General features: G+C 49.1%; 1 protein-coding gene and 1 long non-coding RNA gene across 6 annotated transcripts in view; both read left to right on the forward strand.

Annotated features, from left to right (window-relative positions):
- Positions 1-1899, forward strand: part of LOC122167654 — a 49037-nt gene extending 47138 nt beyond the window's left edge. For all 3 annotated transcript variants that reach the window (XR_006171068.1, XR_006171069.1, XR_006171067.1), the window contains exon 6: positions 1513-1899. This is a non-coding gene — a long non-coding RNA (uncharacterized LOC122167654). The remainder of the gene's footprint in view (positions 1-1512) is intronic.
- A 134-nt stretch (positions 1900-2033) lies between these two features.
- Positions 2034-24516, forward strand: OPRL1 (opioid related nociceptin receptor 1). 3 transcript variants are annotated; one of them, XM_042832449.1, is made up of 3 exons: positions 2034-2527; positions 21072-21427; positions 21704-24516. In XM_042832449.1, exons 2-3 carry the CDS (start codon positions 21082-21084, stop codon positions 22225-22227), a joined length of 870 nt encoding a protein of 289 aa, XP_042688383.1. In that variant the 5' UTR covers positions 2034-2527; positions 21072-21081; the 3' UTR covers positions 22228-24516. The 3 variants fall into 3 exon arrangements, with proteins under 3 accessions (XP_042688383.1, XP_042688382.1, XP_042688385.1); XM_042832448.1 differs by lacking the exon at positions 2034-2527 and adding an exon at positions 12632-13084; XM_042832451.1 differs by lacking the exon at positions 2034-2527 and adding an exon at positions 20425-20439.
- The last annotated feature ends 1657 nt before the right edge of the window (positions 24517-26173 follow it).

A 26173-nucleotide genomic window follows, 5' to 3' on the forward strand; every position in this document is an offset into this window, starting at 1 on the left:
TGCTGCTGCCTGGGGCTTGCAGCTTGAGTCAGTGCTGGTTGAGCAGCAGATTCCAGGGGTGATCCTTACACTTCAGAGGTGCTCAGCCCCAGAGCAAATCTCTGCCACGTGGATGGGGTTGGAGCAACCTGGTCACCTGGCCTTGTGCTGAAGGGATGCTCTTGTCAGATGAGTATGATGACTGCAAGAAGCTGTGCTCGTTGGCCAGCACTCTTCATTTGGCAATCAAAGACCTCGCCTGGATTTTTTCAGATCGTCCCTTAGAGGGCAGAGGAACATTCCACATCCTGATGATGGAAATAGGAAAAACAAGATACGGGGAGCCTGACCCATTCCAGGTGGAGTCAGGACTTGATGCAGGCACTGATCCCTTTGGGTCTCATGACATTTCTGGGGGCTTCCAAGGTTTTTAGTTCATTTCTCAAGTTAAATATAGTTATGGTATAACTTTTTGAAAGTTTTTTGGTTGGTCTGCCTTCTGGTGTCAGGTTAAATGCTTCCTTCAGGTTAAATGCTGTTTTGACTGTGTCGCAGTGAAGGATTGAATTGATGCACAAGTTTTTTAAGGTCACTTCTCCCCACATGAAAAACAGGAGGTATTTTAGTCCATGGTAGCCAGTGATCTTAATGCCTGAGTGCTCTCTGTTAAGAACATATTACAAAGAAATGGGAAACTTATTTCAGTGACATTCTCTGGCCAAGCAGAAGAAATGATAAACCGCAGTGTTTTCAAGCTGTTCACCTTTGTTTGAAGGGTGAAGTGGTGCTTGAAGCCACAGCAGTGGGATGCAGCCCCCAGCACTTGTTGCAGTGTGACAGTGTCCAGAAGGCCACTCACAGGCTGCCCATGGAAAATGCTGCATGAACACGAACTGAAGAGCAAGACATGCCTGAGGGAGTGCCATTAAAGCAGAAGGACTGAGGCAGTGTGAGGAATCAATGGCAAAATAGGACCTATTAATTTCAGCAGAGGCATTGGGCTTATTCCCTGCAGCTACAGCAGAGCATGATCTCTAGAAGACCCTGCCAACCCTTACAGTTTTATGACATCCATTTGGGTTCAGGATGCTTTCATGGAAAACATGCATCTTGAACGTATGAAGAGGAGAAGCAAAGGTTTCCCCACTGGGGCTTTGGTGTTGGAAAAAGCTGGAAGCACAGTGTGGAGCAGATCATGGGCAGCAAAGTGAGGCTGTGCTGTAGCAGGGCATGGGTGGGGAGACTTCAGGAAGCCCTGGGTGAGCTGCTGCTTTGATCTGCACAGAGGGCAGAGACTCACACAGCTAACGAGCTCCAGGGCAGCTCATCTGCCTTAGATTGCAGGCTTTTCTCCAAGCAGGGATGGTAAATTGCAAGCAAAAATAATTTCTGTCAAGGATCTAATGATGCTTGAAGTTCCTGTAACCTTTCAGATAAACAGGGTGGAACAGCACAGTGAATTTTGTAAGGAATCTCTAAAAATGTGCAGTGAACATAATGGAGCAAAATTGATCTGTTGTTTTTCTCCCTCAGGAAACAAATATTGCATGAGGAGGAAAAGAGAATACAGTCCAGAAAACACAGCTGTACTCTCAGAATGCGTTGGTCATAGGGACAGCAGCTGTCCCCAGGCATAATATTTCTCATTAAAAAGATAAGTAAGATTAGGAGTTTCTCCAGGGCTTTTAAAATATACTGTCAGAGGATTATAGAATTGTTAAGGTTGGAAGAGACCACAAAGATCCTCTAGTCCAACCACCAACCCACCACCATGTCCACTACACGGCTGAGGGTGAAGCAGAGGTCTTTGTGGTGGAGGCCCAGCAGTGGCAAAGGGGATTGCTGAGGATGAAGAAGATCCTTGTGTCATTTTGGGGTGGGATATCTTCCAAAAGAGTGGTGATGCAGTGGCAGAGCTGCCCAGGGGGGTGGTGGGGTCACCATCCCTGGAGGTGTTCTGGAACATGGAGATGTGGCACTGGGGGACGTGGGCAGTGGGCACAGTGGGGTGGGCTGGGGTTGGACTTGGGGATCTGAGAGGTCTTTTCCAACGATACTGACTGTATGATTCTATGATTCTGTAACAGACCACTGGCAGACCCACACGGAGGGAGAAGCCTTCTGTACAAAGCAGAGGATGGGCTGCAAACAAGCTGAGAACACGTGGATGAGTGCAGGCTAACATGGAGAAGGAGCTGGCAGGCACTGCTGCGTGTGCTTATCGCAGAGCTAGCAGGGCTCATTTTGATAGCAGCACGTGGCTCCTGCCAGCTCCTGCAGCTGCCATAGGTGGTTTCAACACTCCCAAATCTGCTGCTGGCTGTGTGGGGACATGGATGTGCTATGGCTGCCTCATCCCCCAGGGCTCTCCTCCAGTCTCAGAGAGCTCCATGTGCCCATTCCAGCTCCGCTCCTCTCCTTAGGTTTGGCTGCATCTCATCGTTAACAAGCAAATAGCCCAACAGCCCCCCAGCCAACTAGGAAATGATTTCTCAGCGCTCTCCTTGAGGATGGAAGCTGCATCTGGTATTTCTTAGAATGAAAGCAGGTATTTTTCTTCTTTCTTTCTTCCTTTTTCCTAGAACTTAATTTTTGATTAAGCCCTCTGCTTGCCAGAGGTGACATTTTCTGCAGCTGAGACAGCCAGCAGCACCAAAGGATGCTACAGAGGACTTCAGGTGTTTCTGTTCCACATTTATTCTGTTAGCTTTCCATCAAGGTCACTGTGCCTCTTACCCGGGGTTTTGGCTTTTATTACTTGGAGCTTGGAGAGTTAGTGGCATCACATCTTTCTAGGAAAAATGGTGTGTAAATTCAACTGAAACTATGAAAATGTTTGGCTGGAGTTCATCAAGGATTGACCTGGAGATGAAAAGGGGGTGTGAAAATTCTCATTGAGTTTGTGAACTTTCTTTGTTCTCTTTGGATCCTCGTGGTTTATGTGTTTTTGTAGAAATAGGTGCACTTCAACTGAACTAAAATCTCTGGAGATGGAAAACGAACTCAAATCTATACTGAATGTATTCATCAAGCAAAACCATTAAGCCCAGTACATTTCAACACTGGAACTAAAGGCATCCTAACAGATTTTACTGTTATTTTATGTGGAATGCACTTGGGTACAGTGATGGACTTCCATAAAGGAGAATGTATGGGACTTGGGCAGGCAAAGCCATGGGGGGTGAGAGGAGAAAAACGTCCCTTGTGCAAATCCAGCATGAGTGGAGAAAAACTTGTGTAATAGTTGCATGCTTGTCCATGTGCACACTCTTTGCATGGTTGGACCAGTGCATTGCACCCCCAGTTTCCAACTGATAAGCAATGGGGCAAATACAGTGTACAGCAGTTGGGGTATTGAGGGGCTGTTTTCTGGTGCCCGTTTCCAGGCTCTCTTGAACATTTGGTCTTATTTTTGGATGGTCCGATATGGAGGCAGGAGTTGGACTTGTTGAGCCTTATGGATCCGTTCCAACGTGGGGTATTCTGTGACTCTGTAATGTGGATCTTGGTCCTGGTAGTGGATAGGACATGACTGAAGGTCCCTTGACATACCAAAGATTACTTTTTTCCCCTTCTGCTGCTGAAGTTTGGCAATACTTGCAAATGTCACCGCCTGTCAGATAGTGCTTTTGCATTTCCCATCCCCTGGAGTGGAGGCTGCCTGTCAAGTGCCTCTTCCCCACAATTTAATGTTTCTGGTAAATGTACTGATTTGATTTTTTTGATTTTGTCTGAGCGAAATAAGCACGTGTCACACGCCTGAGCTGACAGCTGAGGGAAAAACTGAGGCACGGCCAGGGGAATGGAACAAATTATCCCTCCTGGTGCTACATAGGATGGCCGGCATTAGGCAAAAGCCATTTAGTCCACGTGTTTACACTTTGCACATCAGAGGGATGACCGTCAGGGCCTTGGATTGGGCACTGCCTCAATTAGGGGATAGAAGTCTGCAGGGTGAGGGTGGCACTGCTGGTGGCTCTCCATCAGTTGGGAATGCAGCAGCTGCACGTCTGGTGGCCAGGAGTGGCCAACTGTGTGTGCCATGGCTGCCTGCAAATGGGACGTGAGCACGAGCTGTGATGCAGGGTTGAGAAAGGGTGATGGATCTTTTGTATCTTGCAGTGGATGCTGGCAATAACAGGAGCTTTTGTTGATGTTTAGCAATGACATACCAGTTTCTCCTTTTTATCTAATAAATACAGTCTCTCGCACAGGCAGAGATTCCAGCAGAAGTATTTAGATGAAGAATTAGCTCAAGCAGTGAGAGCAAATAAAAATCCCAGAGAGATGCATCTGTAGCACTGCTAAGCCTTGCAATGTTCAGGCTTCAAGCAAAGACCATCAAGATGATTTTCCACTGACTCTTGCAGATCAGTATGACTCCCCAAACTGCTGATGATGCATGCCTTGCAAAAGAAAAAGCCATCTCTTCTTGCTTTGGATGGGGTCATTTGCTGCAATTGCTGTGCAGCCTTCTGATTGTGGAGAGGTGCACCAGGAGTCAGCAAGGTGCTGACCACGAGTCTCCTCTCCCAGCACAGCTGCTCTACACAAGGCTCCCTGCAACACCTGCAGACTTGCAAAGGGAAATGCAGTGTCTAACTTACACCAGGAATGTCGCGGTGAGGTTGGGGATGTGCAAGGGCTGTGTGAAAGGCAGTGCAAGGAAAGCTTGCACCCAACCAACCTTCTGCTAGAGGAATGTCCCTTCTTCTATCAGGTGCCCTCCTCGCTGTTTGCTAGGTGTAAAAAATCCCACGTGTATTTGCAGGGATTGAGGAGTTGACTAGATAGTGAGAACAAAGCCATATGCTGCATGTCATCACTTATATCCTACACTTTCCAAATCCCCCAACAAGATCACAGTATTTTTCTCACTTATGAGATTTATGGAAGGAAAATAAAAGCCTAATAGAGAGCAGAAGAACTCCATGTTTTCTGCTTCAGCATCACCTGCTGGTTCCAATGGGATCTGCAAAGTGATGGAAGGGCTTGTGAGGGGCCATGCAGGAGGTGCACAGTACCCCATTTTGCAGGCTGTGGGGTTTTTAATGGGATGTGTAGGTGCTGCTGCACAATGGCTCATCACCTGAAGACATGAATGAAGAAAACCAGGTCAGGGAGGACAGGAATAAGGCAGAACTGTTAAATCGTTTAAATTTTACTGTCATACTCCCAGATTCACAGTGATGAGGAGGCATTGAAAGGCATTCCTGTACAAATCTTAACCCCCACCCACTGTGAGTACAGCAGCTCAGTCCTGCACTACTAGATGATAGTGGAGGCTACACCAGGACTATTGTATAACCTCATCTATCTTCTGTGGGAGCATGAAGGCTGCAGGAAAGCACAAATCCAAACCTCTAGAATTATAATTATATAAAATTATAATACCCCTGAGGTAAGGGACCAATTTTAGTAGTGCTATTTCCCTCCCCCTTTCCCTCCCCCTTTCCTCAGCCCTCATTCAGATTTACATAAAACCAGTTGATAGCTTGAGATGATGCTTCTTAATGCTTGTAGATCATTTCATGCAAGGAAAAGATTTGAATAGAGCTCTCTCTGAATTTTTTTATATATATATTTTTTAATTTAAAGAAAAGTTGGGGATTTTTTTTGCCCTTGAGCCCATCCTCTTGCATGGCTGACCCTCAGTGCACAAGAGGGACCTAATAAATCTACACCAAACCCCAGCTGTGTGGAAACTGGCCTGTGCAGATCTTTGATTGCATAAGGAATGGAAAGCTTCCATCACATGTCAGGAGATGGAGGTTTGGCACTGAGGGATGTGGTCAGAAGGCATGGTGGGGTGGGCTGGGGTTGGAATTAGTGCTCGTGGAGGTCTTTTCCAACTTCAGTAACCCTGTGATCCTATGCACAGAGAGCTGCCCTGTCCTAAGAGGGCTGTAAGGAGCTTTATGCCTCCTCCAATACCAGCCCTGTTCTCTACGGGCTGCTGTTATTCTGGTTTGTGTTTGAGAGCCCAGCAGTGACGAGTGTGTTAGGCTATCTACTCCCTGCAGCCTTTTTGCACAGTTTTTCACATTTAGAACTGGAAATTGTGGTAGGATATCTGTCTTTCAGAAACTTTTCATGCATTTTTTCACATTCAAATGCCTGGCTTCGTCACACGCGCTCGATACCAGCATCGTTTCTTCTGCCCAACCAGATCCTACAGCAATCAGGGCAGGAACATTGCAGCCCAGGTGGCATCAATGAGTCCCAGTGCTGTGCTGGGTGCAGGTGGGGCACGTTGGGAAGAGGGAATCAAAGGGCAGTGGGGAGGGAATGTGGTGGAGTGGGAAGTGTGGGAGCAGCTTGTTGGTGACGGCACTGCTTCTGGGTAAGGCTTTGGCTTGGAGGAAGGTGGGATAGGATCTCACTGCAGATGAAGTATTGCTTTGGGGAGGAGTATCTGAGCAGTGCAGCGTGCTACAGAACAAAGGGAGGCTGCTCTCTTGAGGGGTGCTGATTATTTTTCAGAAGGAGCTGTGGCTTTGTACGGCTGGGTGCTGTCCCTGGGGCACTGTTTAGAGGCCTTACCCCTTTATGACAAACCTTCAGGCCCTGGTTTTTGGCTCCTGCAAAGCAGCGCAGCTCTGCTGGGATGAGTTGGTTCCAGCAGAGCAGTTGATTCTCAATCCCACATAACATTATGAAATTTGGAGCATATGTACAGCACTGCTGGCATGGCTCTTTGCATGACATCTTCAGAATGAGTTTGACAGTCGCATAAATAGCATATGCAAGAGGGCCTTATGGATCTGCTGCTTGTTGCATATTATTTACATACATATTCTGTACCTAGCTGATGGCTCCATGGCATTTGTCTTCCTTTTATCTCTTTTTTTTTTAATTTATTTTTTCTTCCTAGTGATGGTTTTGCCAGGGATTGGAATCTTCTAAAGGCAGATACTCAAGCCTCTAAAAAAGTGGATAGGAGTGTAATTCCCACCACAAGCCCTTGAAATCTCCAGTAAGCATCTATAACTTCTTCTTTCCAGAAAGTGGAACAGGAGAGTGCTTCAGGAGCTGCACTCAGGTGGGACAGGGCTGTGGAAACAAGCTGTCCAATGGCAAATTAGTGAGCATCTGTTGCTATTGATCCGAATGACAACAAGCTCTTGAGTGACGCTGCCTTGAGAAAAGAAAACTCTGAGGGAAGCAAGCAGCAAATGGCCACGGAATATCTCAGTGCTGCACTGTTTTGCAGTAAATTTGCTGTCCTATGGTGCAGTGCAGGTCTTTGCTCTGAAGGGCTTTTGCCATCTGAGCACAGAGTTGTGCTCTTCCCTAAGGGCTGAGAGGATGAGGTGCTGGGGTGGGGCTTAGAGGATCTGCATGCATCGTTTCTTCTGTCTTTCTGGTGGCTGTGTAAATAGCACAGCTGTCATCTTCTAAATCAGAGCCCTTTCCTCTCCTGGCGCCTGGGCTGTGGGGGCCCACAGTACTGAGCAGTGGTCACTGGGTGCCTGTACAAAGAGTGGGGGGCCAACATCCATGTCCTGGGGAGGGAATGGCCGGAGGAAGGAGGGTTTGTCTCGTGAGACTGGAGAGATTTGCTCACCTCAAAGTTGATGGGTTTGAGATGGAAAAAGGAATGAGGCTGTAAAGAGGGATATAATGTTACAGAGAAGATGGCTAATGGGCTCATTCAGAACCACCTGAAATGATCACTCCCTGGGAAATTGTGAATAATGGTGGCAAACAGTAAAATATCAGTGAAGGGGGTGACGTCAGGCACTCGCCTTCTCCTCTTAGAACTTGAGGGATTTTGCTTTACATGAATTCATGATATGAGCATGATCGGTTTGAATTACCTGTAAGCAGTGAGGATCAGCTCACCACCATGCAGGCTGTCCTGCAAAATGCAGGTGGCTGCTGATGTTAAGTTACACCCCTCACTGAGGGCCCTGTAGTGATGCCTGAGGGCTGTGGGACTCCCACTGTAGGCAGCTGTTGTCCCTCAGGATGTGGCTTGATGACCAAGACATGCAAGGAACATGGGAGGAATTGGGCAGAACTGAAGCAGCTCTTCTTGTGCTCAGGTTTTGGGGGTGGGATGGCTCTCTCTTCTTGCACTGCGTGCTCCCAAGGGATGGAGTGGGAGCAGATGAATTCCCTGGCATAGTAACTACATGGATTTGGGTGCTGGAGAGTAAATAGAAGGAGAAAGACGAGAGGAAAAGTGGAGAGATCTCTGTTGTATTTATGCTTGAGGTGGGTAGGAATTACATTTATTTTTCTGTCCTACTGCTTTACAAGAGCAATAAGTTGATTCCAGTTTTACTGCTGAGGTGCACCCAGGGATCAGGGGTGAGATTTTTATTGTATGCTGTGCCCATAGTGGATCAGTCCTTGCTTGCAGCCTCAGCTGTGGGCTGGGATTTTGAGGTGCGGAGAGCAGGCACGCATCACCATGGTTCTGGCACATGTGTTGGGAGCAGAAGCTGGGAGCTGGGATGGGAGAGCTCTGCTGTATCTGCTGTCTTCATGCACGTGTCTGGGTGTATATTCATGGTGTGGTGTGCACAGGTTGGATCCCCATTGTGAGCTCTCCCTGAGAATCTCCCTCCTCATGGAAGGAAAAGAGGAAGAGATGTGGTGTCCCATTGGCCCCATTCCCTTTGGTGGGCTTTGGGGAGTGTCCCAGTGCAGGTTGGAACCTGGAGCAGCCTTTTTCCTGATGTTGGTTGTTCCCAGGCCCCTGCTTGTTCCTTCTGAACTTCTATTTATTTTAAACTTATCAGTTCTGATGCTTAGCATCCCTGAAAAGGGTCTATGGAGACTTCTGCCATCTCCAAAAGGAGACTGATGGAGCAAATACGGAAGCTTACAATGAATTCATATTGCAAATATTGAAGTCAGCGTGCCCTCTTCTTAATAGATGTTATTTCTCATTCTTCAAAGCAGTTCATCGGTGATGGAAGGCAGATAATCCACTTCTGGAATCCTTCCTCCCTCGTGTTCTTGCATGATTTATAACATAGCTGGAGGAAGAGAATTTGTCAGCACCATCTCTGTGAAGTCGTGCTGAATCCCATTGCAGGAGGGACTCTGGAGAGGTTTTGAGTCTGAGAGATGGTTGTTGTTTTTTCCATTCTGCCCTGACTTTTCATTCATTACTTCCTGCCAGCTCCTCTGATGCTGTTTGCCATAGATCTGTGGCATTATGTAAAGCAGTCAGCGCTCATAAACAGAACCCAGCATCTCTCCTGTCTTGCTGAGCCATTGCAAGGTGAGCAGGGACTGCTCTGCGCTCTTTCACAGCTTGGCTGCCCCAGGTCTCACTTTCCATGCTTATTCTGCATGTTTTCAATCTCTGAAAAATTCTTGCTCTAATATCCCTATTTGCCAAGCAGTTCCTCTATATAAAATGCTGGTACCTGCTCTGCTTGTTTCCTGGGTGCTGAAAGATGCAGTGCTTGGTGGTGCTGCTCAGCACTGATGTGAAGGAAGCAGAGATTCTTAGAGCTGACCCTTGAAAAGCATAAACTTCTGATCCACAAAGCAGGACCTTTTGTGCTTACAAATGTGTTTAATGGCAGAGAACAGAGCTACCTGCCTGTTGCATCTGTTTCTCACCCTACTAAATAGCTTAACCTAGCTCTACAGTAGGAAAACAAGTGACTCCATCAATGGCAATGTGCTTCCAATGGTGATGTGTCCCAGTGCCATCAGTTCTGATGGGAGAAGGGTGTGCATGTCAACCAGAGGCGCTCTCAGTGCTTACAGCGTGGGCAGCGATGGGAGAAATGAGGAGTTTCCTTTTGTGCACACTGTTGATTGCTGGATTTTGGAGTAATGGTTAATATCCAAAGAACACATTCCACCTGCCCATCAATGGTGAGAGTGCAAATGTTGCTGGAATTTTATATTTGCTTGGTGCCCATCAGCCCAGCAGTGAGAGATGGGTTTCTGACCCTCTGCTCTCCTAGCAGCACGCTCTGCATCCCCCAACCTACCTCCTTCTCTCTGTTAGGAATTATTTCCCATCTTGCAAAATTAATTCTCTGCTCACAGTGGCCTTCATTAAATAGCACAGCAAAGTGTGCTGAAGGTGGCAGAACAGCTCAGACAAAGGAGCTTCACCTCCTGAAAGGAAAGGCATAAAGCTATGGGCTTCTGCTGTTATGGAGTGCAGGGGACTGTAGGCTGTTCTCTGCAAAAGCAGCAAAAGTTCTCCATGTCGTGGAACAGTGTTTGTGAAATTAACCAATTTGAAACAGCATCAAATACAATTATTGGCACTGATCTGTTATGGATATTCTGATTATTTACTGCATTTGTGTACAATTTTGACTTGAATTTGATTTTGCAGATATTCGAAGTGGGGTTGAGCAGGGAGGGAGGCAATGGCATTTGCATTGAGTGTGTCCTTGATTGGTGTTGATGCTCTGGGTGCATTCTGCAAATCCAGCATCTCTTCATAGCGTCATCTGTGTGCCTTCTGGGCAGCCATCACTGGAAGGAGGGTTTTGTTCTTGGCTCATTCTTTTTTGGCTTTTATACTTTGCTGTCTGCTCAGAAGCCCTCCAGCAGAAGAGCTGATCACTTTCTTTTTCCAAGAAATGGGCTGGGAGGAATCCTTTTGGACTTCACAGATGAAATCTTGCTGGCCTTCGTTCTGGTGTGGAGACCCCAAAGGGGGCAGGGAAGATCTCTGATGAGGCAGGGACTTGTCATGGGATGGCAGCCTGCCCACTGAACTGGGAGGGGATCCTGGGCAGAACAGAAGGAATAGTGATCTCTTTTGTTAATATGGACTTCCATGATTGAACTGAGGGCTTGGAGGCACTCAGGGTCATGCTGGAGGGGCTCTGGGCACGTGATGGAGATGTAGGTGTCCCTGTTCACTGCAGGGAGTGTTGGTCTGATGGCCTTTAGGGGTCCCTTCCACCTCGAATGATTTTCTGTGATTGGATTCGGGTTGGGGTCACATTGAGCAGAACAGATGGATTGGGATTGAAGGTGCAGCAGGAATATGTTGGGTTTGGCTATGTGAGAGCACGCTGAGCAGCATGAAGGCTGTCCAGGTGAGCTCTCTGCTCTAATTTACTGCTGTTCTTCCTTCAGCTTCTGAAAATAAATCCATTAACAATTAAAGTAATGTCTCGCCCAGTATTTATTTTGCATGCCCGTTAATGGACTGACCAAAACGCCTTCAAACACCAGGACTCCTGCATAACACAGAGGGCTGGATCTCTGGTGTGTGCTTTTTCTCTTTGTTTTCTGTCAGAGCTGAGACCTGCTTTCAGGGAAGCATTTAGGAACACTGCTGTGTGTTCCCATGCTATTACTGGTGAGGAAGGTGCAGCTTCTGTGCCAGATACCTCCATACAAGCTTTGCTGTGGAACTAGAGCATCAAGGGCTGTCTGCTGGGCCCAAGCTGCTCTCCTGAGCTGCATGTGGGCTCTGGAAGAGAAGCAGTGTTTGCTGCCCAAGGAGACTGTAGTCCTTCTTTCTGTTTCCTGGGCCATACCAATGTGTGCTGAACTGTTGGGCTGCACCCCCAAACTGCTGGAAAAACAGCTTCTGCCATCTGTGACAGGTGAGCAGGGCAGCAGAGCGTGGGGCCCTGCAGGCAGGGTGCCCTTGGTGTGGGATCAGAACGGGGCAGAGCTCACGGTCCCCTCTGCCCCGTGTTTGGGGATAGCAGACAGCTGTGGTCACATCCCGTGGCTGGTCTGCAGCTCCGAAGCTCCATGTGCTCCTCGAACTGAGACAAAGCAGGGGATGCTCTCGGTTACATTCTTTCCCCCCTTCCCCCCCACCCTGCTTTGGCCACTCTTAGAGCCCCTGTTCTCAGCCCTCCTTGCCATTCGGCCGCTTTCTAGGTTAAATTTACCAAATCCTGCCTCTGCTCCGGGAGCGCTCAGCCCTCCCAGCTGCGGAGCGGCCCCAGGTGGGTGCGGGACATTGCGGGGGGGGGGGGGGTCGGGTCCCGGTGCTGGAGCCCATCTCCGGCTGCGGGGTAACGGGGGGAGGGCGGCAGCTGCGAGCGGTGAGGACGGAGCCCGCAGGTGTGGGCTCGCTCTGCTTTGCTGGGTTTGGCTTTTTCTTTTCTTTTTTTAATTCATCCCCTCCCTCCTCCTCTCTTCTCCCCCCCCCAATCTCGCTTTGCTTTTACGCAGTGACAGCAGCCAGGCAGCCGGGGCTGGCTCTGCCCAGCCGCCGTCCTCCCTCCTTTCCTCCCTCCCTCCCTCTCTCTCTCTCCTTCTCTCCCCCCCATCCTTCCCTGCTCCTTAAAACCTGCGTTCCGGGGGTGCAGTTCTTCCAGCGGAGCCTCCGGCCGTGCCCAACCCGGCTTTGTTCCCTGCGGGGCTGCCTGGATGCGGCCGCAGTAGAAGGGAAACCCGTACGCAGGTAAGCAGCCAGCAGGGGTTTACGTATCTCTGTATCTTTTATATGTATATATTAACTTCGGGCTTTTCCTAGCGCTTTGCAGGTGATGCTGCAGGGCTGCAGCAGGCTGGCTTTGGGCAGAAGGGGGAAGGGCGGGGGTGAGCATTTAGCCCTGGCTGGAGGGCTGCTGTAGGGGAGGTTTGGGGTGCACAAAGCTGCAGACGGGGCTTCCAGCCTCATCCGGGCTGTGGGTTGTGGGTGGGGGGCTCCCGGTGCCCGGGAGGGATGGAGTTGTGCAGCCTGCATTCCCGCTGTGCTGTCGGTGTGGAGATATGCGAGCTCAGGGTGCACTGAGCTTTGGAGTCTGCATCCCATTTCCGTGCTCCTGGGGAGCTTGGAGGGAGGCTGCACACTTCCCGGCAATACATCATCCCTAGCATTCCTTGTGCTGTGAGCTGCCCCATTTCGCCGGCGGATCTTAAAACTCTCTCTTTGGTGCCCCCAGGACCTTGGCACAGGCTGGTGGTTCACGATGGACCCCCTCTTCCCTGCCCATATTTTGGAAGACCCCGACCTGAGAAAGCTGCTGAACGACTCCTCCATGCTGAACCTGAGCTTTCTCCCCAGCAACTGGTTCAACAACGGCACGGGAGACAGCTTCCTGCCGCTGAGCATCAAGATCACCATTGTGGTCGTCTACTCCATTGTGTGCATTGTGGGGCTGGTGGGCAACTGCTCCGTCATGTATGTGATCGTCAGGTAGGCACCAGACAGCGTGCAGGGGAGGGCTGGGAGCAGGGAGAGCTCCTGCTGAGAATAGATCAGTGCCGCAGGAGGAGCGGGTTGGTGATTCTCCGGTAATTGCAGTGTGCTTTAGAGGTAATGGTGTGGCGTCTGTTTAATGGTTTGGGTTTTATTTGTTGTGTTTTTTCTTTTTCTTTTCTTTTTTTTTTTTTTCCCCTCTCTCTCCCTTCCTAGGTATGGTGAAGGTTCCCACCAGCTTTCAGCTGCCCTCTGGTGCCTCCTAAAGTTTAACCCAGAGAATGGAACAGAGCGAGCAGATCTGTTTGAAAAAACGGGGCTTTTTGCAAGCTGCTGTGCAGGGAGTGGGGCGTCCTGGGGAGGGCAGAGTGTTGGGAGCATCCAGGGTGTGCCCACTGCTCCGTGGGACGTCTCCCTCCTGTACTGTGCCTAGCAGCCCACTGTGGGTGCAGGTGCTGCTCCATTTGGGAAGCTGAATCAAGTTCTGAAGGGTAGGGCTTGCTGGGAGGCTCAGGCTTGCATTTTTCTGCTTGTAAATGCAATTCGTGCAGCTTTGCCACCTCGTTGGGAAATATGGGTGTGAATAGGATGCTGCAGAGATAAAGGCAACTCCTCTGGCTTTGGGGTTGGGGGACCTTTGCAGGAGGACAGTGCAGAGCATGGGCTGCTCCTGCAGCACTATCTGACCTCTCTGCCTGCTCCTGCTGTGGTTTGAACCACCTTATTTCCTGCAGCCAGAAACCCTGCAAGTACAAAGTAAGCTCCTGCAACTGTTGAGGCTGCGATTCTGTGTCAAGTGCCAGCATCCCTCTTGTGATCTCAGTGCTGTGTGTAGTATAGAATCAGCTTCCATTCTATACAAATATCATCAGATTCCTGGTGTGAGTGCTGCCAGTGCAGAAAACACACTGTAAACTTTTGTTTTCTCCTTCAGCAAAGATCACTAAAAATAATTAGCAGATGTTCAGACACTGAGATTAAATCCTGCTCTTGCTAAAAGCCCCTCTGCTCCCAAAGTGTTTCTTCAGTGAACACACAGCTGTGCTGGGGGAGATGCTGCTAAATGGAATGTTGGCAAACAGGTTAGGTCTCTGCCCCAAGGACAAAGCTACTCTCCTGTTCATTGAGTTGCCCAGCATAGCTCTTCCTGAGGATGGCTTTATGGAGAGGAGAAGGGGTCGCAGCCCTGCTGGGGAAGCTGGAAATGGAGGGAGGTTTGCAGCATAGCAGTGCCACACTGGGATTGCTTGTGTTTCTGTTCAGCACAGCACAGTGTCTGTGGGTGTGTGTGTATGCAGTGAGCAGTGAATCTGCCAATGAAAAGTTCCTGTGCCACAGCTGCTGAGGGTGCCTGAAGTGCTGTGCAGGCAGGGGAGGGAGTCCTCACCCAGAGTGTGTGTGAGCCTTAGGTGTGTGGCAGGAGGAGCTCAGAATTTCCTTGCTGGCTGCAGAAGTTCTTATGGGGTGTGAGCAGCCACCATCATTTCATCCTCATGGAAGTGGGTTAGGTGCTGGTGTCTGTGACAACCTGCATGTGTTGGCCTCTGGGGAGCAGAGTTCCTCTAAGGAGCAAGGAGAGCCTCAGGATGTGGCAAGGAGAACTGATTGATGTGTCAGCAGCATCACCAAATACCCCAACCCAGCATCCTGGGCAGGTGAGATGTGCTGGCTACACTTCCAGAATAGTGGCTTCTGTTCTGCTCTTTTTGGCTTGGATACTTTCCAGCGATAAAGATGGGCCATAAGAAAAAGTGGCATTTAGTCCTGGAGTTTCCCCTAGAACATCTTGTCCTTTGCTTCCCCACTGCTATCTCCTGGAATCTCAGCAGTGGCTGAGAGCAACACTGAGCTGCGACGGGCAATGATCCTTCTGGGCTCACAGAGTAGCAGCAACTTCTGGGTATTCTGGCCCAGAACTTCTATTTCCTTGCCCTTGCTCTCTGGAGCAGATATAGTGATGAAACAAACTCAGTATCCCAAACCTGACCAGGGCCAAGCACACAGATTGACACAGAGCTCCAAGTTAGTGTGAGGGTGTGAGGATGCTGCTGTTGGCCTGGCTGACTTCTTGAGCATCAGTGCTGCTGGGCTTCGTGCCTTAAGCTGCATCATTTCTAGTGGGTCCAGCACGGTTGCTGGCAAAACAGTGTATTCTGAGACTCTCAGCAATAATGCTTCCACTGATGGGGGAAGATGGGCAAATCTACTGTGTTGCATCATACAGAAGCTCTTTTCACCTTTCTGTGCTTGTATTTCACTGCGGATAAGGGGATTACCTGTAAGAAATGGGAGTATTTCCTTTCACCAAAAGAACAGTTTGATGATGCAGGCAGTAACTGCTTTCTGTTTTTCAGGGAGTGGGGAAACACAAAGACTCAAAAAATGGGTGCTGAAGGAAATGGGAGGCTTCAAGAAGGCCTATTTGTTCCGTTTGAATGAGTTTTTTCATAGCGCACAGGGAAGAGTTTGGAACCTCTTGGTATTTCAGACAAAACGTATTCAAAGCCTCCTCTGGGTTTTCCCCTGTGTTGTAAAAGCCAACCTACCTCTCTATTGTATTTGGAGTGATTTAACATCTGGAGCTATTAATTTGTAGCGCCGGTCACCACGTGACTGCCAGTCCCTTCCCAGTGCTGGAGGCACTAATTGGATAAGACTGAGAAGGGCTCTTCTCAGGAGCACTATTTCCTGGACAGTAAAGGGCCCATTGTGGAGATCTGCCTGGTTGGGGCTTTGTTCTCTTTGCGTCTCTGCTCATTGCAGAGTTCCTCGCCAGCCCAGAGAATGCCTCCCCTCCCTCCTCCTGCTGTCTGCTCTCTTCTGCATACATTTCCTGTGCTGCTTTTAATGAGGGTAGAACAAGGAGTTGAACATCGCCGTGCAGAGAGGATTTGAGGGGTGAGTGGGGGTGAGCAGACTGCTGGGTTCTCTCCTATCACTGATCTCTGCAATGCTGGATGCCCAAAATCTTTGTTTTCAGGAAGAAAAGGGAAGGCAAAGGGAGATGTGTTGCTTTCACAATGGTACTGGGCATGACTGACATGTGGGCTATGGGTTGAGGTGCTGCAGACCCAGCTGCCCAGAATCTCCCTATGCATGAGAGCTATCAAAGCATTGCTGTGTGAGAGAGACCAAGCCCTGAAGCTTCATGGCCCCAGAGGTGCTGGGGGAGGGGATGATGGAGAGCACACAGCTTCTGGCCTGGGAAGCACTCTCACTCCAGTTGTGTTGCTGTGATGCTTGGCAATGATGATCTGGAGAACTCTTCCTTGGTGCTGAATCTGCTCATTGGGATCAGCTTCGTTGAGAACGATGCCTCATCTCTAGGGCTCTTTGCAATGGGGTCCATGGGGTGGCTGCCTCCCTCTGTGCCGGCTCTCCCTCCTTGGGAGCCTGGAGCAGACAACAAAGTGCTGGGGCTGCTCAGCTCTCCCTGCAGGTGTACATGGCTGCAAAGCAGTTCAAGCAGCTCTTCAATTTAGATGCCAGACCTCTTCCCCCTTTACTTACAGCCTGAGTTCTGCCTTGCCGCTCCTGTCTTGCAGCTCTGTGCTGTCTGTCCTTCTGCTTGAAACCTCCATCGATCCTTGACTGTGGAGGCTGAGGGCAGCTGGCTGTGATGAGCCAGGGAAAATGAAGTTAATAGGACATCTCAGAGATGTTGATTTCTTAATAGAAAGCTTTTTAATGGAAGAACGTTGACCAGCTGTGTGGCTTGGAGCTGAAATTGAGTGAGCGGTTAATGCAATGCAAACTCAGGGGATGCAGTGAGGTCAGCTGGGAGATCTGCTCTCCCCACATTGGCCTCCTCTGGTTTTTCCTGGAGTATAAACAACAACAACAAAACAAAAAAAGACAATTGTAAATTGCAGAGAAGGAAAACCACGTGGAGGGGTCTGTGCTGTGCAGAGTGGAGGGGGGAATCCCTAAGACAAGGGTTGTGGGGGACAGATGTGCAGCTGTGGACATGGACAAGCTGTGCCCATGGCACAGGGCAGCCCTGCCCATCTCCTACTGACAGCTCCTGTAGCTCCAGTGCCTCTGCTCTTGGTTTCCCCTGGCTTTGGTGGGATGAGTTGAAGGGAGTCACCCATGTGCAACAGTAATTGAGTGATGTTTGATTTGCGACTCAGTTCGCAATGCTTTTTGGGTCTGGGCAGTTCCCAGGAGCAGGGCCAACATTTAGGACTCTATCAGTCCAGCAGAGGTTGTCCACAGTGTGTTTATGGAGATGAGAGCATCCTGCTGCAGAAAAGCTGCTGCAAACATCCTTCTTATCCTGGAGCCCTCACCCTGACAGCCTTCAGCATCCTTGCTAGCCTGAGGGTGAGCTGCAGGGGTTGGCACAGCTGTAACCCTCAGCATAGCAGATCAGGGCCATGTGCTGTCCCTGTCCCCACCTGTGCTGGCTCCTGGTGCTGCTCCCCAGAGACCCTGGCAGTGGGGGGACACATTGCTTGTTTTTCAAAGCTGTCACCCAGACACCGTGGAGACTCGAAGGGTGAGAGAATTGCCTGTCCCAAAGCACCAGTGCTGTGGCAGCCTGCTTAACCCCTGTTCGCTGGTCACCATCCTGCCCAGGTAATGAATAGGATTTATGTGCTACTGATGGTGGCTGTTTTTTTTCAGTGGTGTCTGGCTCCATAGTCTGAAACTCGTTTCTGAAATGTGCTGTTTGTGGCATGTTGAATCGTTAGGAGCAAACAGGCTTAAAAGGGGGAGAAATTCCAGGATGAGTTGGCTGCAAGAGAGTGATCAGAGCAGGAGGGATGTGCAGAGCACTGTGCGAGTACATGGCTGAGATGACACAATGCAGGACAGTCTGTGCCAGATCTTTGTTCAACCTCTGGGCTAAGCGCAGGCTGGGAGCTGGGATGTCACTGATTTCCACGGATTCCTGCTGTCAGGGCTGGAACAGCTCTGCAAAATCCCTCCGGAGCTCTTTCTGCTCTGTTTTGCTTCCCTGCTGCAGATCTGTGCGTGTCCGGGAAGGGGATGAAGGGACTGTCTGCATCCCAATGAGCTGGAGCTGCTGATGCCAAGTGGCTCAAAGAGGCAGAGGGCTCCTGGAGGTGATGCTCACACCTCCCCAGGGCGTGAAGTCTTCTCTCTGTTCCCTCTGCCCTGATGCCTGCAGCTTCAGGATCTGACTTTGCTGATTCTTACCCCTGGGGCATCTGCATGCTGTACAGCAGCTGGATGGACAGGAAGAACAGTGCCAAAACAGTAGCATTGCAGCTTGCCCTGAGGCTCAGCCACAAGCAGAATCCATCCTGAGAAACAGCACCTCAGAGCGACCATGTGGAAATGCTGTCTTTTCCCCCTCCCCCAAATGCAGGTTCCCTTTCTTGAAGGATTTCCCCCGTGTAACACTGCTGGAGGTCCACTTAGCAGAAAGGAGGGGGGCACCCAGTGCTGAGCTGCTCTAAAAGGTCGTTATTCTTCTTAGGCTTCAGGAGCTGAGAAAGCTTAAGAACAGAGCAGGATTACATTTATGGTGAAGTGGAGTGGGATGGAGAGCTGAGAGCTGCTGGAGCACGCTGTGGGAGATGCTCCATTAGGAAATTACCTCTGTGACCGAGTGCAAGAAAGTGGCTCAGCAGGAGCTCATGTCCTGTGTGCAGACCTTGTCAGTCAGCTGTGCCACGGAGGGGGGGTAACTTATGTGCATCCTTGAGCCGAAGAGTTTAATTTCTCTTCTTTTTGTTGTTGTTGTTCAGATTAAGAAAGAGAACATTCTCAGTTCCCAGAGGAAAAGAAAAGAAAGGTTAATCCGTGGAGAAGTGATTAATTGATTTTTGTTTGTACTGAACATTCTGGAAATGTTTGGGTACATCGGTTTGTTGGGATAATGGCTGTTGGCTCTCAGCGTGCAGAGAAAGTGGAGCTAGAAGTAATTAATTAGGTGCAAATTAATTTTCCCAACCTTTGAAGAGCGCGAAATCAGCCTCAGAGTCCACATGAAGGTTGGCAGGAGGATGCGGGTGGATTCGTGGATCGTTTCTTGCTTCTCCTGTTGCTCAGAAATATAGATATTATATACATATATAATCTGGTTAAGTGGGCCATCTTTGTTCAAAAATGCAGCTGTTGTTCCCTCAAGTTACAGTGCTAGTGAAAGAAGAGTGAGATGGAGGTGTGCTGATGAGTGCAATCCTCCTGCATGGGTGGGGGGAACAAGCTTGGCCTTTGGGAAGCCTGCACTGAGGGACACAGAGGCAGTAATGCTCTCAGGAGATATCTTCTAAGACAGTCTTAGCTGACTTAATTTCCTGAAGCGTGAGCTGACAATACTTATCTGTATGTGTTTTTGTGTGCTGGTACAGAACAACGATGCTATGCAGCACGGGAATCTTCTTTCTTTCTTAAGGCAGAATTGCACGGGAAGCCCTCAAGCACTAAAGCCTGGCAGCTTCCAGGTTGTGCTGGATTGGTGAGGTGCCTTGCTTCCTCACCCCTTTGCAAGAGGAAGGATGCTGGTATTTTTCCTTTAGTGCTTTTTGTTATGTAAGTTCTGATCTTTCTAAGAACCCGCTGCCTTGCTCGGCTGCTGTGCTTTCTGGGCCAGGAGCCACCTGACTGAAGCTTACGTGGCAACAGCAAATGCTTCCGTCAACACTCACCTGCTCCAAAAGCTCCCCTTGGCTTTCAAGGGCAAACATAGGCTCCTTTGTTCTTGCTTTCTGAAGCCACAGTCTGGCAGAAGGCACTTCCAAACACCTGGCTTCTAACACAAGCTCTGGCAGGATAAAATGGACTTCATATTCCCAACTGTGGATTTTCTGGGTGAGGCTACTGCAAATTTGCTGTGTCACCTTATGTCCTGGCAGTGTTCAGAGTCTGGCAGTGACAGTGTTCCTCCAAGCACCCAAATCACCTATCAGGAGTCAAGGTCCACATCACCCAGGAGGGGTACGACTTTGATTGAAGGTGCACAGCTCTGAGTTTGCTCTTCAGACTGGACTGAAAGAGCATGTTAGGTCAAATCAGGCCTCATCATATTGCAGCACGTATATCAAAGTGCAAATTGTACGGTGGTTTATGGGTTTTGGCGTTGCCCTCAAAATGAACTTGTCCTCGGTTTGTACATATTGTTGCCTGCCATTTCTGGCAACGCTTCTGTGAAGGCCATTAGTATGCTAAATGATTGATGAAATGAAGTTTTTAAATGATATCAACGTGTTAGCTCTTATGTCTGTGAGAGGAGCCTCCTGGAGCTGAGAGGGAAGGTGCACTTGGAGCCACGGCTGTGTTTCCATTCCTGCACACTCTGGATATTCTTGGCTGGTGATCACAACTTTCTTTGCATCACTTCCCATGCGCAAAGAGGAGACGACTAACACTGGAGCAAGGTGAATCTTTTGGGGCAGCCTGTTCCACTGACAGAAATTACACAAATCGTTTGGAATTGGCTCATGACTTTATCCCCAAGGTGTCATTTTCCTTTCAGATTTTTTTTTGGTGTCTTGTAGCCCATTGCTAACCAGCGTTGGCCATCTCACCCGTTCTGCTTTGACAGCTCACATTAATTGTAGCCTTTGGCTATGAGCCCATACAGAATGGCTAATCATCTTACTCCTGGACCATATGATGCCTTTCAAATCAGCTTACTGGGTAAAGCTTTCACCACTATTTGTAATAATGAAGGCGTATGTGATGAAATCCTAGATTAGCCTTACTGAAGTCATTTTTCATAAAGCACGAGCTGGCCTGACAGCTTCAAGTGTTCGTTGTCCTTGCTTCTGGTTTATGAGGACGAGCTCTTTCTGCCTGTGAAACTGATTGTGAAAGCACCATTTCCATCAGTGTGGAAGCTGGGTAGAAGCACGTGGGAGGCAGAAAAAGGTGGCAATGTTCAATATGTAGCTCTCTGGTAAGAAGAATGCAACATCTCCATAACATGGATGCCCACTTTGGCGTACTTCAATGCCTTACCCACTGGGGTCAGGTGGAGCTCTAACCATTGCTCCTTTTTACATTTCAGATTCACCAAGATGAAGACAGCAACCAACATTTACATCTTTAACCTCGCTCTGGCTGATACCTTGTGTCTGATGACCTTACCCTTCCAAGGTACAGACACGTTCCTGGGCTTCTGGCCTTTTGGCAATGTCCTTTGCAAGATTGCTATTTCTATAGACTACTACAACATGTTCACAAGCACCTTCACCCTGACGATGATGAGTGTGGACCGTTACATCGCTATCTGCCATCCTATCAAAGCTCTGGACATCCGCACTCCTCACAAGGCCAAAGTGGTGAATGTCTGCATCTGGGCGCTCGCTTCTGTCTTTGGCATCCCAGCGATGGTGATGGGATCTGCAGAGAATGAGAACAACGGTCAGTCAAAACACACTGAAGGGTGGGGGGTTTTTATGCCAATGGCCAGGAGAGCTCTACGGACTGGGGAGCCATCTGAGGGGGAGCTGGTTTCGACAGTGGCTAATTTCCCTGCTATAAAGCTGCTTAAAGTCATTCCTCTTTGTCGTTGCTTCTCTGCATCACTGCTATTGTTTTTCAGTATTAAACATGCTTTAATGAAATGGAATGTGAAGGTCCTTCTGTTCCTGATACGGGCTTACTGATCTTCTTCTGCTTCTTACTTTTCCCTTGCAGAAATCGATTGTCTGATTAAACTCCCTTCACCCGTGGATTACTGGGATCCAGTGTTTGGCATCTGCGTTTTTCTCTTCTCCTTTATGATCCCTGTGCTGATCATCACCATTTGCTACAGTCTCATGATCAGACGCCTCAAGAACGTCCGTGTCCTCTCGGGCTCCAAGGAGAAGGACCGGAACCTGAGGCGCATCACCCGCATGGTGCTGGTGGTGGTGGCTGTCTTCATCATCTGCTGGACTCCCATCCAGATCTTCGTGCTGGTCCAGTGCCTGGGTGCCAAGGCTGAAAGCGAGCTCGAGCTGGCCATCTCCTGCTTCTGCACAGCGCTGGGGTATGCCAACAGCAGCCTGAACCCTGTGCTATATGCCTTCCTAGATGAGAACTTCAAGGCTTGCTTCAAGAAGTTCTGCTTCCCTACCGCCTTCAGAACAGAGCTCCAGATGTCCAACAGGATGTGCAGCATTGCCAAGGATGTGGCTTATGCCTGCAAGAACTCAGAGGGGACTAACAATCCAGCCTGACTAGGCATGGAAATCCCCATGGTGGCTGTCGCCCAGCAGAGTCCAACCACTCCCACGTCAGAGCTAACTCAGATAACGGCCCTTTAGCAGGACCTCAAAACTGAGAAACCAAGGAAGCAATTTTGGGAGTTGGGAAAACTGGACAATGCAAGAGCATGCAAAAGAGCTGATTCAATGCATTTTTAGTTCCGACGTGCCCTGCACTATGGAGCACATTTGAAATCGGCCTTTTGATTCCTGTGAAACCCTGGTGGCTTGCAAGGCTATCGAGAATTTGGGAATTAAGGGTTTGAAACAGGCATTGCTCCTGCATCTTACGCTTCTGCTGCTGGGAGACAGACAAAATGCAGACTATTCCATTTCTTTTTCCTCCCTGAGTCGTTTCAGATCCTCGGCTCTTGTACCTCTCTGGGCGCTCGTGCACGGGTTTATTCCTGCGGCACCACTCTGAAATTAGACTTTGCTGAAGACAAAGTGGGCAACAGCCGTCAGACAAAACCCAAGATCATCTCCAGGATGAGTCATCACGAGGGGAAGGATGCGGGGAGGGAGAGGAGGGAGAAGAGCTGGCAGAAAGGGAAATTCAAGCTGCCGGGAGCTGGTGAGCTCTGCAGAAAATCCTCCACCTGAGAGGGGAGAGGAGGAGGAAAAGATGGATGAAATGAACACAAATCCTTGTTTACATGCTGCTATTGTTTGTGGGTTTTTTTTTGTTTTTTTTTTTAGCATTATCTTCCCATTGTAATAATGGACAGAATGTCTATATATACACATGTGTCTCTATATTGCTATGATACAGCTATAGTGTAAGATGTTTGTCTTGCCAAGCATGCCTTGGTGATCTTCCTCAGTGAGATGAGGAAGGAATGAAGCGGATGGAGTGGCCTATGAACACATGTACCTGTGTACAGGGGGAAGCCATTTCGGAGACAGCCCTGCAGCTCCTGCAGAAGACACGGATGTTTCTGGTAGGAAGAGCAGCCTAGAGCCACCCCATCTGCTCCATGCGTGCAAAAGATGGCTTACTTATTTATCTTGGCAGAGTGACATCACTGATGCTGAGAGCTTTGGGAAATGCTGCTGAGGTGCCCCACCTTCCACCAACCTGACTGATTTTCTTTTTTTTTTCCCCTCTTCCGGACCTTCATGTAAAATGAAATGCTCTGCTATTTCATTTGGTCACGCAAGAGTTTCCAGAGAGTTTGGCCACTGAGTGCCCTCTGCAGGGACAGTGGGCCTGTGTTCTTCCTGAAGCACTGTGGCCACAGGAAAATTTGGGAAGGAAAGCAGTAGCCCTTGCTTGGAGATGGCCGGCTGTGGTGGCAGCCAAACTGTACAGACTTCACGTGAATGTAGTTCTTGTGCTCTGGTCTATGAGATGCTGTATTTTTAATGTATCACTTTACCACTATTTTAATGCTATCACGTTCTTTATATATGCTGTTTAAAAAAGAAAAGAAAAAAATATCTGATGTTATATTTCTATGTAGAGTATTTCCCTTACGGTTGGGCTTAAAATATAGACACAGTTTCAGCGTCCCCTGTGTAGGACCCAGATCCCTTGTAAACTCTGCAAGCTGGGACCATTCTCGTAGTTTATACTGGGAATCTGGAAGGGGATATAAGGGAGAACTTTACAAGTAGCACTTCCCCTGAGTAGCTGCAGGAGAGGAGGAGGTCTGGGCACTGTAAGCACTTTGTGATGGATGTTTATCCCCAGGCACTCACCAGGAAATCTCATACAGCCCTAGGCACGCCGTGGGGACAGAAACAAAGCAAGCTTGATGAGCTGTTGTGCTCATGGATGCAACGATGGTGTTGGTCACTGGCAGTGTGGGGTCTTCTGAGCCACACGATGTGGGGTGTTGGGTATGAGTAGGGATGTGGCTGCTGGGCTTTCCTTGCAGTGCCATGAGCCAGAGCAGAGCCAAGCTCCCTTTGTAGCTCCTGGTTGTGTTTTTAAACAGATTTATGTCCTCTGAAAGTGTTTGGCACTTTTTATAAGGATTTTGTTATAATGACTATGCTGCAACAATCTCACATAATCGAGTAACCAATAAATGTGTGTTTACTGAGCTTTTGGGTAATTCTGTGGCCCTTGCAGTGGATGTGTATAGGCATTCTGTTCATGCTCGGTGGAGTTATAAGAAGAGCAACAAAAGCTGGAAGCAAAAGCTTTATTGTACTGTGCCTATGGAATTAAAGGCTTGTGCTCAGCTGCCCAGCTGAAGTGCAGGCTCTTTAATTCTCCTCTAAAATGGTCGTGTTGGTATGATTTTACAATTACTGCAGTGTAAGTGACAATTTCCTTGGTGGCTACTTGTGTGCTTCAATAAAGGAAAATAAAACCCCCATGCTTGGAATGATGTGCAATCTGAAAGACGTGGCTGTGTGGGTCAGCAGCTGTTGGATGGGACGCTCGCAGGAGGGCTTGTGTTTCCACCTGAAACCCCTGCTGAGTGCATGCAGCTCCACCAAAGCATCCAGTCCCGTTTTCCTGAGCTCACTGGGACTTCTGTTGTGCTGACTTCGTTTGGAGGCAGCCTGCATGCAGAAGAAGTGAGAAAACGGGTGATGGAGAGGAGTGTGAGCTCCTGCAGCTTCTGGGCATGGTCCTGCAGAGCACTGAGTTACCGGCCTGCTTTGAAAACAAAGCCTAAGCAATCTCCCATAGCCAGAAAAGATTGATCATCCTGTGCGATGTGCAATAAAGAAAGCGTCTTCTCTCTGCATGGAGATCGATATTCCTACCCAGACAGGGGAATATCAGCAGAGCTTTCTTTATTAGCAGTGGTGATTTTAGTTTATTTTATTTTCCAGGAGGAAAAAAAAAAAGGAAAAAAAAAAAAAAAGAGAAAGAAAATTGATGAGGAAAAATAAAACAAGAAATCTCTATTGCTCCTCTAGTCCAGTTAATTGTAAGTACCCAGGGGTGAGTTCTTATGGCAAAGCTATAAAATAAGCTGCTTTATTCAGTACTGTGGAATTCATTAACACTCTGAGTGCTGTCCCTGCTGCTGGTGGCTGGGGCTGGCTGCTGGAGGGGCTCAGGAAGGACGAGCTGAGCTGTGCCCTGCCATGCTCCTGGCTTTTAGGATGCTCTGTTTTGTAGGGATGCTTTGCTCAATGGGGCCGTGCCCCCTTCACCTCCCCCTGCTCAGGCTGTTCTGCCCTCAGCTTTCCTCTGTGGTGAGGTTTTATGTCACAAAGGGGATGAGTTATCTTCTGTGCCACACATCAGAGGTCCCTGGTTCAGGTGAGTTTCCAGCTGAAATCACCCTTCTGATGCCCACTGCCCTTCGGGACCACAACACCTTCCACCATCTGCAGCTCCAGCCCCAATAAAGACGTTATCTAATGCTGACAAGTCGCCAGGGCTATTTTTACAAGGTGTTTTTTTGTGAGGAGCTAGACTGTAAATATGTCTGCTTTTTTTTTTTTTCCCTTTCCCAGAGGCAGATTTGTTAACTCCTTCAGGAGCTGCAACTGCGCTCTGCTCCTTCTGCGCATCCCTCAGGTGCTGCTGCTGGGGAGCAGCTTTGCATGGGCCTTGGTGCCCCTACCCTGCTCTGCTTTGCAGGGGCTGGGTGCTCTGCATGGCTACGTCCTCCCCAGTGAAGAGGATTTGCAGGAGCAGCCCTTACTGCCTGCTGAACGAGCAGCCTGGCAGCAAAGCAGAAAAACTCCGCTTGGCTTTCCCACTCGTTTCCCTCTGCTTCCTTTCAGCTATTTTGGTGGGTACTGATGTACGAACCGAATTCCCCCAGCAAAGGAGAACCTCCTTTTGACAGATCTGGAGGGGTACGCAGCCCTGCTCGTGCATTCCCGGCCGTGTTTCCATGTGAATACGTGGGCAGAGCTTTGCTGCTGTGACTTTGCAGAACCGGCGGTGCATGCTGGCACTCGGCGCTGCGGAGCTCGTTGTGTTCACTGTGTGAATCACATC

Source organism: Centrocercus urophasianus, unplaced genomic scaffold (genome assembly GCF_019232065.1).
Source record: "Centrocercus urophasianus isolate 14NV4802_14NV808 unplaced genomic scaffold, USGS_Curo_1.0 seq_38, whole genome shotgun sequence".
NCBI classification, from domain to species: Eukaryota; Metazoa; Chordata; class Aves; order Galliformes; family Phasianidae; genus Centrocercus; species Centrocercus urophasianus.